The sequence below is a fragment of the Gambusia affinis genome, linkage group LG04 (assembly GCF_019740435.1).
Source record: "Gambusia affinis linkage group LG04, SWU_Gaff_1.0, whole genome shotgun sequence".
Lineage (NCBI taxonomy): Eukaryota > Metazoa > Chordata > Actinopteri > Cyprinodontiformes > Poeciliidae > Gambusia > Gambusia affinis.
In genome coordinates this window covers 18,941,515-18,960,117 of record NC_057871.1, presented here as the reverse complement: position 1 = coordinate 18,960,117, position 18,603 = coordinate 18,941,515, and the positions used below count along the sequence as shown (strand labels likewise).

The window sequence follows — 18,603 nt, the reverse complement described above, 5'->3', positions numbered from 1 at the left end:
ATTTGTTATTTTTGCAGTTGAGAATTTCTTGGTTTTTGTCTCCGTTTCATAGTTATTTATGTAGATTTAAACTTGTGTTTAAAGGAGTATATAATTTCAGGCTTGACATAAAGTTTAAGACAAAGAAAGAAAATGTTTTCTGCTGTAATCTATAGTCCGACACACATCTGTTTCCTTTCCAATGCAACACGTCGGTCTAGTTAAAAATTGCATTAAATCTAACATGTGTATCAACAAATGTGTACTTAACCTTCTGTTATGAATTTCACATGTACACAGATGTATTTTTAAACATCAAACACTCAGCTTATGTACCTTCTTGCAGTTTGAGGACCCTCGGACCTTTCACTTGAAGGTATGATGACAGACACCTGACACTAAACGATTCAAATTTCCCAAATTTTATTCCTTCTTGTTAAATATACAACTCTCATACAATCATCAAGTTGGAATAAAAACTTCAAGATTCATACATAAGAAAACACAACGGCATCGAGCAAAAAAGAGAAACATTGTCCTAAATGTTTTTCAAAGAACATTTTACAAAGAGGAAATGTCATCCCCTAATGTACGAGGTTCAAGAGAAAGCTGCCAGCAATTAAAACACATGCCATACAACAAATACATTCATTGTTATGAGAAGTCCCATTTGTGACAGCATTCTCTTGTACTGAAATGTTTCGGAGATAGAATCCGTGTGTAAACCGTAAACAGAATACATTCGAGCGGCCTCCCGCTCCAGGACGGTCCTCTAGATTCAAGTTTCGTCACGGTTCTTAGCTTGAGGCGTCATAATTCTTCAAAAGAAAGGAAAAGGAACATTTGGCAGTATGTAGACTTAAAGACACCGTTAACGTTGCAGTTTTGAAATATGAATAACAATGGGTACAGAGTGGCGTGACCCATGTGAATGCAGGTCCACATGTATATTACACAAAGTATTCCTATAAGGCAAAGCAAGAATTTGGGGGTTTTATTCCAGGTGAGGACAAATTCCAAACTGCAGAATAAATCCCGCAATGGAGAGACCTACAGACCAGTCCCTTAGATTAACCCAACACTGTTCAACTTCTAAAGTGGTGTTGTGGTGCATAAGTGCTACGTTTTGGCAATTACCCCACCAACAGACCTAATGTGAAACTTCAGCAGATGCAGTTGAGTGTATTTTTTTGTAAAACAACCACAACAAAAAGAAGGTTGCTTTCCAAACAATGAACAAAGCCCCCTCTGTGGAAAAGCTGATTATTCAACCGCGCCAAAATAACATAAAGGGTCTCACTGACAGGAAATCGAGGTATGATAATCTCTCCAGCTTCCACGTTTTGCTGCGCTCTCTTAAAAACATTAAAATTAAATCGCCTCAACTTAGCTTCCCTTCATACAATTCAACGCATGTTCTGTTATCTATGCTTGCCTTCTCTCTCTCTCTTCACTCCAAAGACAAGATTTGCACTGTTCCTAGTCTTCATAATCTCTGCCCTCATTCAAACCTCCCTAATTACGGACTGATGTTGGTACAGAACAACAGGCTGTCCAACAAGTCTGTCCTTAGGTTTTGCGCTTTACCAAGAGGAAAAAAATGGCCGTTTGCAGTGGAAGGTTTGCGTGAAGGCGTTGCCCAGAGTGACCACCCGTCCTTGGCCACCCGAGCGGCTGCGCTCCACCACAACACGGGGCATCTGCACCAGCTGGATGGGACTCTTCCCATCCTTAAGCGCCTGAGTCAGATTCAACACCTGCGGGGACACAGAGTTAAAGCATGAAGAAGAAGAAGCAGCTCACTGGGGACCTGCAACAGAAAAGGTTCATCAAATTTGCCGCTACACAGCACTTCCTAGTTGCATGCATGTTATTTTTAAAAAATTAAACGCTTCAAAGGGAGGCATAATTAGCAAAAAATAAATAAATAAATAAATAAAAATTAATTCAAGCTCTACATAAAATGAAAAACAGTAATGTGTGTCATATATCAGGGGGCGTCTGGCCCTGCACCCATGCAAACCTATTAATTAGCAGCACTTTAGCGCTTTATGCTGCTGGCCTGTAGAATCAGCCTGTAGAGTCAAACATTAAGCAGCCACTACAGATTTCATTATCCGTTTTAAACTGGAGCCAAAATATGTACCGTACTTATTTTCTATTTCCTAATGCTGTTCTTTAACAAACGGAAATAAATGTTAGCTGCATTTTCAGCATTTCCAGGCAATGCTAAAATTCATCACAGCATTTGCATTCCATGTAGATTTTAATTGCAAAGCTTTGGAATTATTCTTTTTTTTTTTTTCTGGGATCTCAGTTCAATACCTTTTTCCCCACATTCTGTTGTCTTTTGTTGCCGCCTCATTAAAGGACTGATTATTTGATTGGTACCTAAAGAAACGACTAACCTCGCTGTGTGTCTTTATTCTCTCCAGCTCACTAGCATTAATTTGATCTTTTTTTTTTCAGCTTGTCACACTGAACATGACAAAAACATTAAATCAGTTGTCTTCAAAGGATTATAGTGGTGTTTTTTTTCTTTTTAGACAAATAAAGACTACCAACATTTTTTACTCTGTCAAAAACATGAAATAAAACAAGAAAAAAGGGAGGACAGGAGGACTGATATAATATATATAATATACATATATATGTACTGTTAGCTTTGCAAACTCATAACAATGTGTTTCTCTTTATGCATCGAAGGAGTAGTATTGTATATTTTCCAGATAAAATGATAAAGTAACAATGTTGAGCCTTTTTCAAGCAGCTGTCAACTCACCTGTCCTCTCATGACAGACATCTGTCTCTCAAACATGGTTTTATCGAAGCCTTTATCTGCCTGAAACCAGAGAAAATCACTAATGTTAGCACAAACACTGCCGTATAAAAGAAAAGTGCAACAGCCTTGTTTGGAAGCATGCTGATTTGCACCTTGAACATCTCATAGAGGTCCTCACAGAGGTCCTGGACAAAGTTCATATCGGAGATGCGGGACAGCACCAGCTCTCTGGTCTCCTGGGAAAAGGGCACCTTGGCCTGAGGGAGCCACGCCCAGTGGAAGGGGTCTACAAAGATGGACACAACCTCAATCAACTTTAACTTCATTCTTCACAAATACTTTGTGTTTTAGACAAAAGACATTGCCATCAAAACTATTTTATTGTTTGATAAGTGAATAACTAGCAGTGGAGATTTTAAACTCTTTACGTGCATCACTACTGATTTAGAACTACAGGAAGTAGAAAGTATCGTTTGAACACTTGTGTAACAAAGTGATTTAAGTGAAGCTTGGGGAAAAAAAAAAAGGAGCACAAAAGATATTTTTCATTCAAACCTCAAGATAAAATTAGAAAAACCTACAGATTCTTGTTGCGCGCATCACAGGCAGCAAATGTGACCATGACTGTATATACGTAATATGAATGGAGAGAGTCTTATCCAGTGTATGTGTTATACATACTTTGGATATATATATATATATATATATATGTATATATATATATATATATATATTTTTTTTTTCTTCAGCAATATCACTGAAACTACAAGGTTCAGAACAGACAGAAATTTGTTTCCCGAATACCTTATTAGCATACAACTTTGGACAGCAACCAAACCAGGAGTCATTCTTCTTCACAGCTGTCCTAAGTATTAATATATCTTGCACACTTTGCAGTGAGCCGCAGCACAACAGTGTTTCGTATTGTGAATTTTACAGGTAGAGCACAGAGATGTTTGTCGCTTAAACACACACACACACACACACACACGCACACACACACACACACACACACACAAACATAAAACAAGTAAAACTGTAAGATGTATACGAAGGCACGAAATTCAGAAGAAGAATGTTAATGCAACCATTCATCAATGCAAAAAGTATAATGCTCTACTTGATTTAACAATCATTGATTAAACTTTGTTTTGTTAAGCAGGGCGATGAAAACAAAACACTGAAGAAAGGGGGAATTTGAACAAGTTAAATATCAGCTTTAGAGGAAGGAAGACAGACGATTTCCTCTTTTGTCAAGAGCGGAAGCTAAGCCGATTATCAGCTGTCCGTTTCTGATTACAAGCAGACAGATTAGGGTGAGTGAGACATTTGACGAAATGCTTCTCTGACAGATTGGCTAACTTGTCTTTAAATTTTTTGAACATAAAACACAATGAGTAATCCCCGCAAGATATGTTCTGTTTAATACATTTTTTTTTTTTTTTTGCCATTATAATTATGATAATCATCAGACTTTCAAACAGTTAATTTAGAGATAGACTTAGTAAAGCACAAGTCGCAGACGTTTCCAGACATACATGCTCTCCACTCATCTGGGTGTTTAAAGGGGAAGGCCAGGCCGTTGTCGATGGCTGCTATCTTGATGCAGGAATCGGTGCTGTTCTCCAACCACTCAGCGTCCTGAAACGACCGTCGACAACAGCCTCATCACACGGCTGATTTATTGAGAGTTAAACTAAGTTAATTAATTACACTTATTGGCCAACATATGTCTGATGATGACCGATAATCGCTTTTGTTTTGGCTGTAGCGTAACTGCGTCCAGGATGAAGCATTACTACTAACGCAGCACACCTTGTCACTTTCGTCTCCCTCTCCTGGCTTCTCATACTTGATCAGCCAGTTGTCGTTTCCTCGATCTGAAGAGGGAGAAAGCAGAATATTACACGCGCCTGGATGACGCAGGTGCTTAAGGCACATAAGGAGACAACAATTTAAAGCTCCAAGCTTAAAGAACCCTGACAATTGAAGCAACATTTATCCTCCAGGGTCAGTAGATTTTTCAAAGCAATTAAATTAAGAGAAGTAAAAATAGGAAATATAAACAAAACGCATCCTCACCTGTGTTTCTGATAACATAATCCAACACCACCAGTCTCTCAAACTGGGACTGCAGCTGCTTCCTGATGTTCTCCGGCAGAGGTTCGGCCTCGAAGCGCCGCAGCCAGTAGTCGGCTTCGCGGTAACCCTCCACAAACAGCTGAAACGACCCGACCTGCAAACAAACAGGCAGAACATGACGTCTTCACGCGCAGCAAATAAACCAAACGCTTGAGGTTGCGGCAGCAGTTCAGCTTAGAAAAGCAGGAAGTTCACTGATGATGTGATAAACTGTGGAAAAGCAGCAACAAAGACTTGAAAGAAGTTGGCTGTTTTTCTTTTGAGAAAACCGTGAACTTAGCCTGTTGATATGAGCAAGCCCACCTTACAGGTGGCTCTCTGCTGTGCTACAGCTCCTCTCCCAAAGCAGAGCCTGCCGTGAACACAAGAAACTGACAGTTTTCCTGTAACATTAGGTTGTTTTGCCACGATGATGAGTACACAAGCATGATTGACATTGCTAAGGCCCTCCTCCTGACTATGATTGGTTGCTTCTTGGAGGAGGCAAAGGAGCTGGATTTTTTCACAGATTATCTGCCTCTTACTATTAGGACATAGTCACAGTTTAACATATTTGTAAAAAAAATATATATTTTTTTAAAATAAAAGCTCCATATTGCAGTTTTAAGAAATACAAGTTATCCAACACATTAAATTCTGACCTATTTATTTGAAAGGACCCTTTTAGTCCAGGAATAGAAGAACAATGCAGTCAGCCATTTTTTTGCCATCCTCTGCAGTCTGCATCACAACCTATTCTAATCCCAGAGAATATTTTGGGTTCTTCTACAAAAGTGGTTCCAGTGGTTGAACCTGGCTGGTGCTGGAGCCGGCTTGACCTCGGAAACATTGATCTAATTCTGACACATCATTATGTCAGAACCAGTCACCTTCACCGGCCAAGATTGTATGTCCAAACAAGGAATTTGAGTTTGACTTTCAAGCGCTCAGCAGTATAAAGTATAAGTACATAAAATTTTAAGGAATTAAAGGGTAAAAGCAGCAGTTTGTGCGCTACTATAAAAGCATACCATCAAGTTAATGTTGGATCCTCTCTTGGTTCTGAGTATTTGTGAAAGATGGAAGCTTAACTTATCAAACAATATCATTTATTGATCCAATTAAGGCTATTTTAGTCCCAACAAGCTGAATCCTGATCCGAGTACCAGTAGCAGTGTGACTGAAAACATAACAGCACTGAGGACAGGATCTATGAACATCACCATTACAGGATTCTGTTAACAAACTGAACTGGAAATCACATTTATGGGTTTCATACAACACAGCAACTGTAAGCAGTGCATTTATTTACTTTACCTCCCTGAAAGGAAGGTCAAAATAAACAATAGAAAGAAGAAACACACGGAGGTCATGCCATTTTGAGCTCCTTAATCTAATATTTTAAATCATGCTAAAGCTCTATTTACTTCTTTTTGTTTGTTTTGTTTTTGTGTGAATTCATGCAGATAAAAACAACAAAACTAAACTTGTGTTGGAACACATTGATTTTAACATTTTGATTTGTTATTGGCGTCCATAAGCTGCGCCTCCAGCTCCTGAGAAAATTGCCAGGAAAGAGTTGACGCTGAGACGGCACCGCTTTTTTAGCGGCAGCGGCAGCGCATGAGGTGGTAAAAACACAGAGAACTGGCGCCAAGCAAAGCATGTTAACATCAGGAAAGTAAAACGTTTTGAAGAGGTGTAGATGTTTGTTACCTTAGGAGGAAGGCCCACTCTGTGGAAGCGTCGTCCCACCTTCGGGACTTTCTCTAAGGCGTACTTCTTCCCTCTGGACTTCGCTCTGTCTATAGTGCTGTAGTGGAATGTCTCGCTAGCCAAATACACCACCTGAATGAAGGAAATATATTTAGCCTGGACCACCAGCAGAAAGCATTTCTTAAAACAAAAATGAAACACAAATCCATTTACTTTGAAAAACAGATTGAAAAAGTTAAAGCACAAGGATTTGACAAAAAAAATAAATAAATAAATAGAAAAGTCAAAAAAATGTAAACTTTTTAGTAACTTTGTATTTAATTGAAACATTCATTTACTCAACCATCTGAAAGTTAAATTTATTTGTTATATCAAATTATTTATACCCCTTTGGCGGATTTCTGTTTCTGTTTTTTAAAATTTGATATGTATGTTCCCTCTGATTAGAAGCGACTCAGTCAGAGTTTGGACTTGAACGCAGCTCGGTCTGCAAGCTCACCTGACCAGAACCACACAGATTGTGTTGCAGGGTATTGTCAGGAGGAAGGGGAATGTTAAAGGTTTCTCTTTTTTTTTTTTGTTATGTAATAATAGAACTTTCTGAGAAACTAAAATTAGAGTTTTCACCAAGCCATAATGATCACAATCAGATCAGAGGTAAATTACCAAAATAAGTCTCTGTGCGTAAAGGCTTTTTATAGCTTTTTTTTGTATTGAATTACTGAAATATTAAACTTTTTAATGATACTATATCATTCTGAGATTTACCCATACTTTCAGGCACTTGATGCCGAAATAATGAGAGAGGTACCTTTGTTTTGGGCACCACTCCAAGGCCGAGCTTCGTGTCAACCAGGGAGGCTGCGGCCTCTGACAGATAACCCTGATTGGGCAACAAGCAGCCTCGGCCAAAACAGCACGGACAGCAGAGCTAATGACAAAAACAGGACACAGAAAGAAGTTTGCAGGGGGTTAAAAATGCCTCATATGTCATTGATACATCATGATCTGTCAAAAGAACTAAACTAAACCCAATAAATGAAAGCAATACTACTTTATATAAAAGTTTGCAAATTAAATCCACAAGTGCATCCGTTTCCTCTTCAAAATCAATAATAGCCTATGCCACGGTACACAGTTTACCTTGTGAAAGTATTTGGTCCATTTTGGGTTCAGGTGACCGTAAGGTTCTTCTGACTTTGGTTTAAAAACTCCAATGATTTTCTGCAGAGATAAAAGTCAGCATTGATCACGTTTACGCTCAAAAAGATCAGCTGAGACTCATTTGTTATCTGTCAAATAAGAAAAATTACAACTTCAAAGACAAAATCTATATTTCAGTTTCATGATTTTTCAAAATGATAAAGGGGGGGAAAAAAAAGTGTGAAGTGACTATGACAAAAGTGACAGTTGAGTCAATTAAAAATACATTAACAACTCACAGATCAATATTCTAGAATTTTGTGCAGTAAATGTTCCTGTGTTTTTGGTGCTCTGAGAAAAATGATCGTAACCTTACCCCTTTTGGGTCTTTGACAAAATAGCTCCCGCTGGACCCTTGGGAAATTCTTTCAGGAAAAACACCGCCTTCAATAGCCTGTTCTGCCCTCAGGATGAAATCTGCAAACTCTGGATCGTCTGGAAAATGGTTGAAGTCCCCACTGTTTGCACCTGGTTGGGAAATAACAACAAAAAGTTGTTGTATGAGCAGCAAACACAGAGCATGTCACATTTTCCTTCAATAACCTCAAACAAATGAAGGGGTTTTTGTAGGACTTGTTATCCATGTCCTAAAAGGGCCAAATATTATGTTTTAGAGCTGCACAATTTTATAATATAGAATGCATAAATTGAACAAATAAAAAAAAAATCCACTTATTATCTGAGGAAAATAACTGAAATCTAGAGTTTGGAGGCAGGAAAAACAAAAACGACACAACAAGATTCATGCTTTGGCAACGATAAAAAGGTCGAGCAGGATAGCAAGCCGACAAGACCCACTAGGCAACAGCAGGTGTTGTTTTTGTGCATAAAGTTTATCAGATAACACAAAATCCTTGTACCATTAATTTTTTTTTCATGCATCCTCTGTGCAAAATATACCGTGTTATCCACAGATCGTCTTGTCAAACAAATTTCTAACGCCTCTCTTAAACCATTCCACCAGTACGTTTAACTTTTATTATTAATTGTAATTGTTAAGCATTTTAGCTTCTTTCCAACTCGGTCATGTGTTGAAATACCTTGTATTCACTTATTATGACCAAAGAACACAGTTTTGTGGGGGAACTCATTGCAACCGATAAGAGTATGACGAGCTGTTACAGACACTGTCCTGGGCACCTACATTACTGTGGTGAAGTTTTAAACCCAAGAGTAAACAGGGGCTGATTATGTGGAGAAAAGTGAGACTTGCACAACTACTGCATTGCTCAATTTAAAGTATAAGGGAGTGCCAAGTCAGTGACTGGTAAAAAATTATGTGTTTGTTTTTAATATATTTTAATGCAGTTTTTCTTACCAGTTTAGTTGCCACTATAGTTAACTACAGTCTGATTGGGTTTACCACAGAGTACTGTTAAATCCCAGATGAAGTTGTCAATTTGGTAGATCGTCAAGCTAATACTAGAGAATATTTCCTCTGCTATGTTCCCCATAAGTAAAATAAATCATTTAAGTGTTCATTTAGCTCAAACTTGACAGAGACACTTGATTATGACTAGTTGTGTCAGTATTTGAAAGTCACAATTACTGTACACTTATAGCACACTCTGCGGGCACAAGTCACAGAAAGTACGTTGATTTTAGTGGCTGTGAACTACCGACATTTCTCCGTCTAAGCGACAAAACTAGATAAATCATTTCATCACTTGGCAAAAATATTTCAGCTGCTTTGCAGATCTGTTTGCGAAGTCTCTCTGGTTGATATGCCCTGCTAATTATTCCTCCGTTAAAGGCCCCTTTCACATGACATGACACATTCCTACCTCCTCAGCCTGCGAGTAGCAGAACAGTCAGCTGACAGGGAGGCTGTGTGTGCTCTGCATCAGTCACACTATGTTTCAACATGATGCAGGGAGAAAAGAAAGAAACAGACGCTGGACAGAGGGGAGCAGATGCAGGGTCTAGGCGAACACTTAACCCGTCATTTGTTAGAGAAATACAGACAGAAAACAATAACTTTGAAGCTAGTTTACTTGAAGAAACAAAACGGGTGGCAATTAAAAAAGGACAACTCGGAGAAAAGATCTGTTAATATTTGTGTTATACAATTTCACCAGTAAAGGTGATCTGCAGACCATGCAGGAAATCAAAGAAAGACCGATTCATCCACAGGTCAAAGTAGAAAGTGTTTGTAGCTGGTGCACAGCCACGTGGCATTTGCTTGGTCATGTGACAACTATCAAAGAAATTTAAATCTCATTCTTGTTTTAAAACTGCTGTAGAAAGATGTTCAGTCCATATATTTAGCTGCCATCTTTCCAGGATGAAAGCTTCCTGCTCTGAATTTGTGTTGAAAGTCTAAAGTGATATCATCCCGGAGTCTGACAGTAGAAAGAAGTAAAGCTTTTCTCTCGTTTAATCTCTTTCTACTAACTTCAGTTGACAGGAAGCCTGAGTGAACGTGAAACCGAGCTGAAGTACTTCCTCTCTCACCTATCCTTACGTTTTCAGCACAGAGCAGCAACACTGCACCACAGACTATTTGTGAGTCGACCTGCAAAGTGGCCTGATGCATATTTGATAACAGCCTCTCAGACGTCCGGCTCAGTTTTTAGGGAATGGAAAGCTCCTTTGTGTGCAGCAGATTTGTAGAGCGCAGGAGACCCGGAGTGAAGAGTGACACATCAAAACAAAAACAAAACCAAGAAGAAGAAGAAAAAAAAAAAAAAAAAAAAAGCATTTAAAAATAAGATCCTTAGTGAAATTGAGTCAGTACGGGACATCAGAATAAAAAATAAATAAAAGTACAGTTTTAGCAGTTTTCTGCTTTTAGTATTTTGCTGCAACTAGAGCTGAACCGCATGAGGAAGTCACCAATGAGAGCGAGCAAGTAAATGTTACAGGTAGTAACTTTATAGAGCGATGTTGTAATTTTACACCGCATTTGTGTTAAAAGGACTCAGAAATTGGGACGCAGAGACCTGCCATTTGAGGCTCAATCTCTCTCTACCTGTGGCCTAGATTTCTGACCCTGATTAAAAAATTGATTCCAACAATCGGAGGTAACAAGCACTAAAAATAAATAAATAAATAAATAAATAAATAAATAAGACACGAAGAAACAAGGTGGGCAGTATCATCCGAGTTAAAAATTGAACGTGCCGGTTCCATGGTGACTGCATCATGTTTTAATTATTTGTTTCTCCTGTGTCACACTCTGGTCAAATCATTTTGGACTGGTTTGAAATATAAATGCTGACAGGAGTAGCGCGTGGTGTAGAGGTAGAGCGGGTACCGTATATGCAGACTATATCAGTCCTCAGCGCAGTTGTCAAGGGTTTGATTTTAACTTTATAATTTTGCTTTCCACATATAGACCTACGCAACAACACAGAGTAGATCCCAAGTAGAGCCGCACCGGGTTTCAGGTTGCAGTCGTCTTTGAAAGACTGTATTTGCAACGAACTGCCTGGATGAATTGTTTGGTAGAAGATTATTCTTGAAGTATTTCATTCATATTCTGCACAGCAAATTATATTTGGACAGTTTGAGGGACTCGTCCAAATTGTCCACACCTGATGAATATCTACGTAAACTAGCTAATATGCTGAAGCTAACAGAGAGTGGTGGGGGCCAGAACGCTGAATAAATTTAGTATTTGTATTTTGCAGAATATTATGTTTCACCATTCCATTTCACAAGCATAGTGTTTCCTAAACCGGGGGGATGTTCCTTCACTTTCCACATCATGACTGTTTATGTTTTTGACATAGAAACAGCTTTATTGTAGAGAAGGGAACACATGTTTCCTTCAGCAACACGTGGGAGAGGGGCACAGTTTGTTAACTCTATGCACCAATCAGCTTGATAAATCTATGGTCACTCCAGCAATTTTTTCTGACAACTCATCAAAATGTTTTTTAAACCATGAGAACAACATGAAATCTTTTTCTGCCATGTAGTATTTTGATTTTGTAGAATTGCAGCTTTATTTATTTTTTACAACCAATCTGCTCACACAATGTGTTCTGGTATAAATACGAAGCTTCCACAAAACGTTGCATAAGTCAGCAAAGATAATCTTTAGGGTGACATCATTTACAGGTTAATATGTATATGTACATATATATATATGTTTAAACACACACATATATATACTGTAGATCAGTCGGTTCACCAACTCATGAAGCCGATCTGGGCCTGCGACTTCTTCATTTGGTGAATGAATAGCATAACAGAGGTGGACTGACGTCCCGCATTATTCTTTCACATGAAATGGCAAAACGTCACTTAATCACAGCGTTTCATGTGAAGTAAACGCAAATATGTTGTAAATGTGACTAACCACATTATTATTGTGGTGTTTCACAAGCCAAGCCCAGCACTAATTACTACCAGACTTGTCAAATCAAGAAATTTACTAAAACAAACAAATCTATCTGGTGACATGAAATAAGACTTTTCAAAGAGCTTCACGCCTCGCAAAGTCTAATGGACAGTGAGGTTCTGTGGTCTTAGATGTGTGCCAAAAAAGTTGTTCCCACTATTTTCTAGTAAACAGTCCTTCCTGATGGAGTCTGATCATTCCCTGATGCTTTACCACAACAAGTATGGAAAACCACAAATGCAAAAATTAAATCATACACAAATCTATTAATCTCTTTACATTAAATAAATTAAAAAATATAGATTTTTATTTAAGTATTTATGTCAGCTTGAGTCATGGAAAACTGACCTGATCGTTTCCATAGCAACGATCAGAAGCAGACATTGCACCAGAAGTCCAGTGACCTCACTAATGAGGTCATAGGTGACATCATGTACATCACAGTAGATCAAAGAAGTTCTGATGTTTGAATGCTTGAATCTCAGAGCATCAGTCAGTTCCAGACGGTTCTTGGAGGTTCAGATTTGTGTTTAGTAACAATGTTTGGTGTTTCAAAAGCGCTCGTTCCCTTGTTTATCCCACTTGGTTGGGGGCTGGGATATGCTGTGACCACGGGGTTGAAGAAAGTTTTTGATCATTGCTTTCCAGGAAAGGATTCAAACGAAGGTTACCATCAGGAGGATGAAGACGACTTGTTTTGGAAAGGTCTTCCAACCGACGCCCAAGAACAAACCGACCCGGCTGGGAAGGTTTGTTCTGAAAAGGCGACAGAGGTTTGTGGGACCACAGATTCTCACCCAATAACAACTGGACCAGAAAGTACACAGGACAAGGGTACTGTCTCTGGGCAAACCGACCCGGCTGGGGAGGTTTTCTCTGAACACCCGACCAATGTCTGTGGGACCACAGACATTGGTGTGACAGAGACGGTACGAGACAGTACCAAGGACAATCGTACTGTCTTTGAGCAAACTGACCCGGCTGGGGAAGTTTGTTCAAAGACAACCGTACACCAGGAGGGTGAGAGAGCGGTCGCAGAAAAATCTAACCCGGCTGGGGAGGATTTGTCTGTGGCTGACCTCGCAGCCAAAGCTCTGGCTGAGGTAACAGCAGAAGCTTTGGTTTCATGGGTTCCAGCTCTGTCCTTTCCAAAGTGCTCTACTCTCAAGAGCACTTTTACAAGCGATGTTCTAATTCCAAGTTCCCCGGATGGGGAACGTATCTCAGAAGAAGAGGAACTGATGAATTTGTCAAAGAAACCCTCTCTACATGCAAGAATCACCGTTGCCTTAGAGGTTAATATTTCTCCGGATGTTGAAGCAGAACACAGAGTTGGCTTGGATCTCCCAGATACAGGCAGGACAGCAACTGCAGGAAACGGACAGACGGAGGAGAACTTCTTCAAGTTCTCCAACGAGCTCCAAAACAGCTGGGTGAGTGCTGCCTTCCAGAGCATCCTGAACCTGAGCGTCACCAGCAGGTGTCTCGCTCAGGAAAGGGTATTTCTGGAGGCATCTCTCATCCTCTCGGCTGTCCGTAACCCCGGCAAACATTTTTGTCAGAAAGACCTCTCCCCAGTTCTGATGGAGCTGAAGGAGAAGGAGCTGCCGTCAGACGTGGGAGGGGACTATGACGTAAAATGTTTGCTGGAGTCCATGTTGGTGTGGTTGGATTCCTTTGGAGGAGACACGGATAGAGAGTTATACAACCAAAACTCTTGCTCCAACTGTGGGACCACAGACCTTGAGCTACTGAGCAACGGCCCCCTGGTTGCCCTTCCACCGGCAACTTATCCAACTGACATAGTTGATCTTTTTAACAGTTGGTTGGATTTGGGGGGCAGATGTTGCAGTTCGGGTTGCGGGTCAGCCTTGGAGAAGAAACACTACATAACAGATAACAATGTGCTGGTGTTTTTTCTCCAGAGGCAGACCAGGATTCACCCTGTGGTAGCCAATTGGACCATGGACGTTCCTGCGGATTGTGAAGGTGGAAGTGAGAGGTACCACCTGTCCTCCGTTATCTGTGGAGATTCAAAGCCGGCTCAGTTCTACACCTATTTAATAAAAGGAGAACAAACTATTAAGGCTGACGACGAGCATGTCTTCACTGCAGACAGTGACTGCAGTGAAGACATGTCTCAAAATGCACTTATCTACATATATGAGAAGGTCAGAAGCGATGAGACAACGGATACTACAGTTTCTCCAGCCCCTCCTCTGGAAGGTGATAAAGGAGCCTTTGGAGAGGAGCCAAAATTATTAAATTATGAAGAAGAAAAAATTATCGAAGACCTAATTAGTTACCATCTTGAGGCTGGAGAACTGTGATTGAGACCAAAAAATATCTGACTTAAATGTATGGAACAAAAAGGGTAAAAGGTTTTGACAGGTTTCTTTCCGGGCGCTCCGGCTTCCTGCCACAATCTGAAATCACGGCTCTGTAGTTTATTGGTCTCTAAATTCTGTTTGTGTGATTAAAACGTTTATTTTTGTGACTAAAACCGTTCCCTGGGTTTGAATCCCTGCCTGGGTTCTTCTGTCTTCGTGGGTTTGCATGTTCTCCAAGTGCATTAGTGGGTTCTCTCCGGGTTCTCCAGCTTCCCCCCATAGTCCAAAAAGATGACTAGCTGACCTTTGCCCCATGTCTTCTCCCCTCTCTTTTGTTTAAAGTAGTTTCAGCTACTAGAGCCAAAACTACTTTGAGCAAATGTCAAGAATACATTTTGCAATTAAATTTCATAAATATCAATAGGTAGTTTCCAGTTAGCAGGTTTCTCTCCGGGCACTCCGGCTTCCTGCCACAGTCAGAAATCACGACTGTTTAGTTAATTGGTCTCTAAATTCTCCTTAGGCATAAGTACAAACATTGATTAGTGAATAAAATATAAAAATTACATATACATATATGTACCTATATATATGTACATGTACATATATATGTATGTACATATATATTCCAAGTATATATATGGTACATATATATATATGTACCTATATATGTATATATGTACATATATGTACATATGTATGTATATATATGTACATGTATATATATAGATGTGTGTATATATATATATGTTTAAACACACACACATATATATACTGTAGATCAGTCGGTTCACCAACTCATGAAGCCGATCTGGGCCTGCGACTTCTTCATTTGGTGAATGAATAGCATAACAGAGGTGAACTGACGTCCCGCATTATTCTTTCACATGAAATGGCAAAACGTCACTTAATCACAGTGTTAATAACACAGTAGAGGGCATGTATGACGGAAAAAAATCAGTTCAAAGGTGCAAAGTGCTTGTAACGTAATTATAATCAGCTCCCAAAAGATTTCCAATGAGACACATGGTCAGTGAAGTCAAGAGGACAATTTTAATAAAGTTTAGAAACTTTATTAAAACAATGTCTTGACTACACGTAACAACAATGGAAATGCATGAAATAGCAATACAAGTGGCGTAAAGTTTACATTTCCTCTTTCGGGCCTTTAAATCCTGTGGAAGGGCTCGGCAGGATACTAGATCAATATTCCTGAGTGACTGCATAACATTACATCGATTTGCCCACGTTGCATTCACTGATATCTCTTTTTTAAAAAGTAGCACTTTCCGATGGGTAAACAACAACCATATGACACGGAGTGAGGACGACATTTCTAGCTCTCCATAACATGTGGGAACTACGTTAATCTAAACAATTACCTGGGGAAGCCAAGGTGTCTTTATCCGACGATGAGCTGTGTCTGTTCCGTCTGCTCCTCTTGTCTCGGGCACCCTTCGGAGACGTCGAGCTTCCTGCTAAGCAGGGTAACAACAGCGCCTCTTCGCCGGAGCCGTCCGTCTCGAGCTCGGTCAAGACGCTCTCACGAGAGTCCGAGATACGGACCGCGACTCCGGGATTGGCCGCAAATCCCAGTCCTGTTCGGCTGTTGTCAAATGATACCTTCAAGGGTCCTGTGGAGTGAAAGTTAGAGTCCAGTTCGGGCACTGCTGCTACCGCCCCGGTATCCAGCACAGGCAAGCCGCTTTCTGTCTCTGTAAGATCGCACTCTGACATCATTTTCGCTCCTTCTTTGTAGAATTTTACAGTTAATTGAAGGATTGGTTACAGTTTCTTCTCTTCGAATTATTAATCGTTCATTTTAAAACGAATTACATGTTTGGATGAGGACGTAACCCTAAACGTTATCACTTGATAACAGCTGCTTTCGCTCACCAGTGTGCCAACATAATCCGTCGTCAAGCCTTTTCCTTTCCTTCCTTGTTACCTCTTTGCGCATGTGCAGTATGGCTGTAGGTTGGAGATGCCTTCACGTGCTATTTAGAACATCAGAACTCGAGGTATCTATCGCAATGAATTTTTTTTTTTTTTTTTTTGTTTGTTTTTTACTTTGTAAGCATCCCAAGAGTAAAAATAACTTAACTCAATTCTGAATTTCTTCGAGATTATAACAAGTTGTTTGGAAAATTATTCAACTAGTTTTTACACATTTTACGTTTGTTCGGTCTAATTCAATACTGTGCAACATGTACTAGTTAATCTTTTTGACAACGTAGTTCTACTTTTCTAGTAGAAACTCCGCTACTAAGTTAAATGACCATAACATTGGCACAGTCATCCTTGATTATCACATACTTGTTAATTGGTGCTAAAAATCCCTACATGTGAACGTAACAATTTAATCAAAACGGTGGTGATTGTCAGAATAGGAAATATGTGCACAAATGGCTTACCATATTTGTGTCATTGGCAAAGCAAGCTCACTGAAAGCGAGTTCCATTATTGACCAGTAGATGTCGACATTGATACACAAGTCAAACCATACATAAAACCCTACGGGGTTTGTAGGTTTTTTGTTTTCATTATCTATGCAATCATGTTTTTCAATGTTTTTCAATGTTTGGCTAGCATCAGTTTCAAGAACATATGGACACTGCGACTGATTCTACCAATAGGTCTTTCTCACTTGCTCCATATTATAACAGGGTCTTTAATTTAAATCCATTCTATGACTATTTTTAGATACCTTATTGATGGACACGCCACCTAGCTGTAATCCATGAATCATTTAAGCATAAACACCAGCAAAACCTGAATATGTACAGCACTTTGCAAAAGTATTTATACCACTTGAACTTTTTGTCATTTGTATTTTCACACCCCTTCAGGTCTGATGCTCCTCTCAAAGTTCCAGTTATCTAATTTTCTAAATACTTCCATGGATATATTGTTTTGTAAAGCAAAATATTGGCTTATCTGATCTGATTTTTATGATTAGCCATATTATTCACATTTTTTTGTTTGTTTTAAGCTGTCATATTTTGACATTTCAAGAACTAAAACGGGTGGCCTCTTGTGTTGGTGTGGGACAGACTTTTAGAATGAGTTGACTTTAGGTGAAAATTAAAACTAAATATGTATTTTTTGGCACTGATATCTCTTTTGTACATACTTACAGAACTTGTTTGAAACCATTTGAAACCAAAAGGTTTCATAGACCACATAAACCTTTGAAAGTATAGACAAAAGTCTGGAGAACTACTGTTCCGGAGCATTTTAAAAGACTAGAAAATGTCCTGGCTTCTTTAAACCAAACTAATGTGTGGGTCAGGACTGAAACTCAGCCTTTTCACCAAGTGCTTGTCTTTTTTTAATGAGGCAGGCTAACTGAAACTCATGCAAATAGGCAGCTAGCCAGCTGGTACCAAATGGTCAAGGTAGGGGGCTTGGAGGTGAAGGAGACAAGGGGGGAGAGAAGAAGAGGATAGAAGAGGGAGATGGACAGTAATAAAGCATGACTGGTAGCTTTTTTTTTATTATTGTTTCTGAAGGTCTAATCTTATTACTTTATTCACATTCAATCATTTATGCCTTCTTCAGTTCAATATCCCTTTCTCCTTCATGGGTGAGTACTGGAAATATGTCCCCTGACAGGAGAGGACACCTTTCTCGATAAGGGATAGTTTACAAAGCTGTATGCACCTCAGCCACCACTGGGTGACAAGCCCCCGCAACAGTGAGAACACGACTGCCCCGATGCATGTGTGCGTGAGAGCGTGAGAGACCTGTCTTTCCCTCCCCTGTAGCGCTCATTCCAGCAGATTCTGCTGGCAAAAGATGTGGTTTACCCTGCCAACAGCAACCACCCGTATCCATCCCATGCTTCTATCCTCCTCCCTCTTCCCCCTTGGCTGCCTGATGAGGGAGAGAGGAAGAGCCCTACAGCTCCACTCATTTTTCATCTGCATGGGTTTTATCTGTGATTGGAGTGTGTCTGAGTGAATCTAGCTGCCAATGTCCAAATAGGTGCCAGCATGTACGTTGGCTTGCAAAAGTTTTGACACCCCTTAAAGATTTTTTTTATTTTTTTATTTCATTTTGTTTTGCTACAATTGCAAACATCAATGTTTTGAATTGTGTGTGTGCCTCTACCAGTTTTGGAT

At 39.6% G+C, this 18,603-nt stretch overlaps 1 protein-coding gene across 1 annotated transcript; it reads right to left on the bottom strand.

Annotated features, from left to right (window-relative positions):
• Positions 1 to 385: 385 nt before the first annotated feature.
• On the bottom strand, positions 386 to 16,442 carry pi4k2b (phosphatidylinositol 4-kinase type 2 beta). The gene is made up of 11 exons (XM_044113915.1): positions 15,862 to 16,442; positions 8,118 to 8,269; positions 7,742 to 7,822; positions 7,410 to 7,529; positions 6,599 to 6,730; positions 4,844 to 4,997; positions 4,577 to 4,641; positions 4,300 to 4,402; positions 2,914 to 3,047; positions 2,762 to 2,821; positions 386 to 1,736 (listed from the first exon to the last, which is right to left on the bottom strand). The coding sequence occupies exons 1-11, from the start codon at positions 16,217 to 16,219 to the stop codon at positions 1,563 to 1,565; spliced, it is 1,533 nt and encodes a 510-aa protein (XP_043969850.1). The 5' UTR covers positions 16,220 to 16,442; the 3' UTR covers positions 386 to 1,562.
• Between the last annotated feature and the right edge of the window lie 2,161 nt (positions 16,443 to 18,603).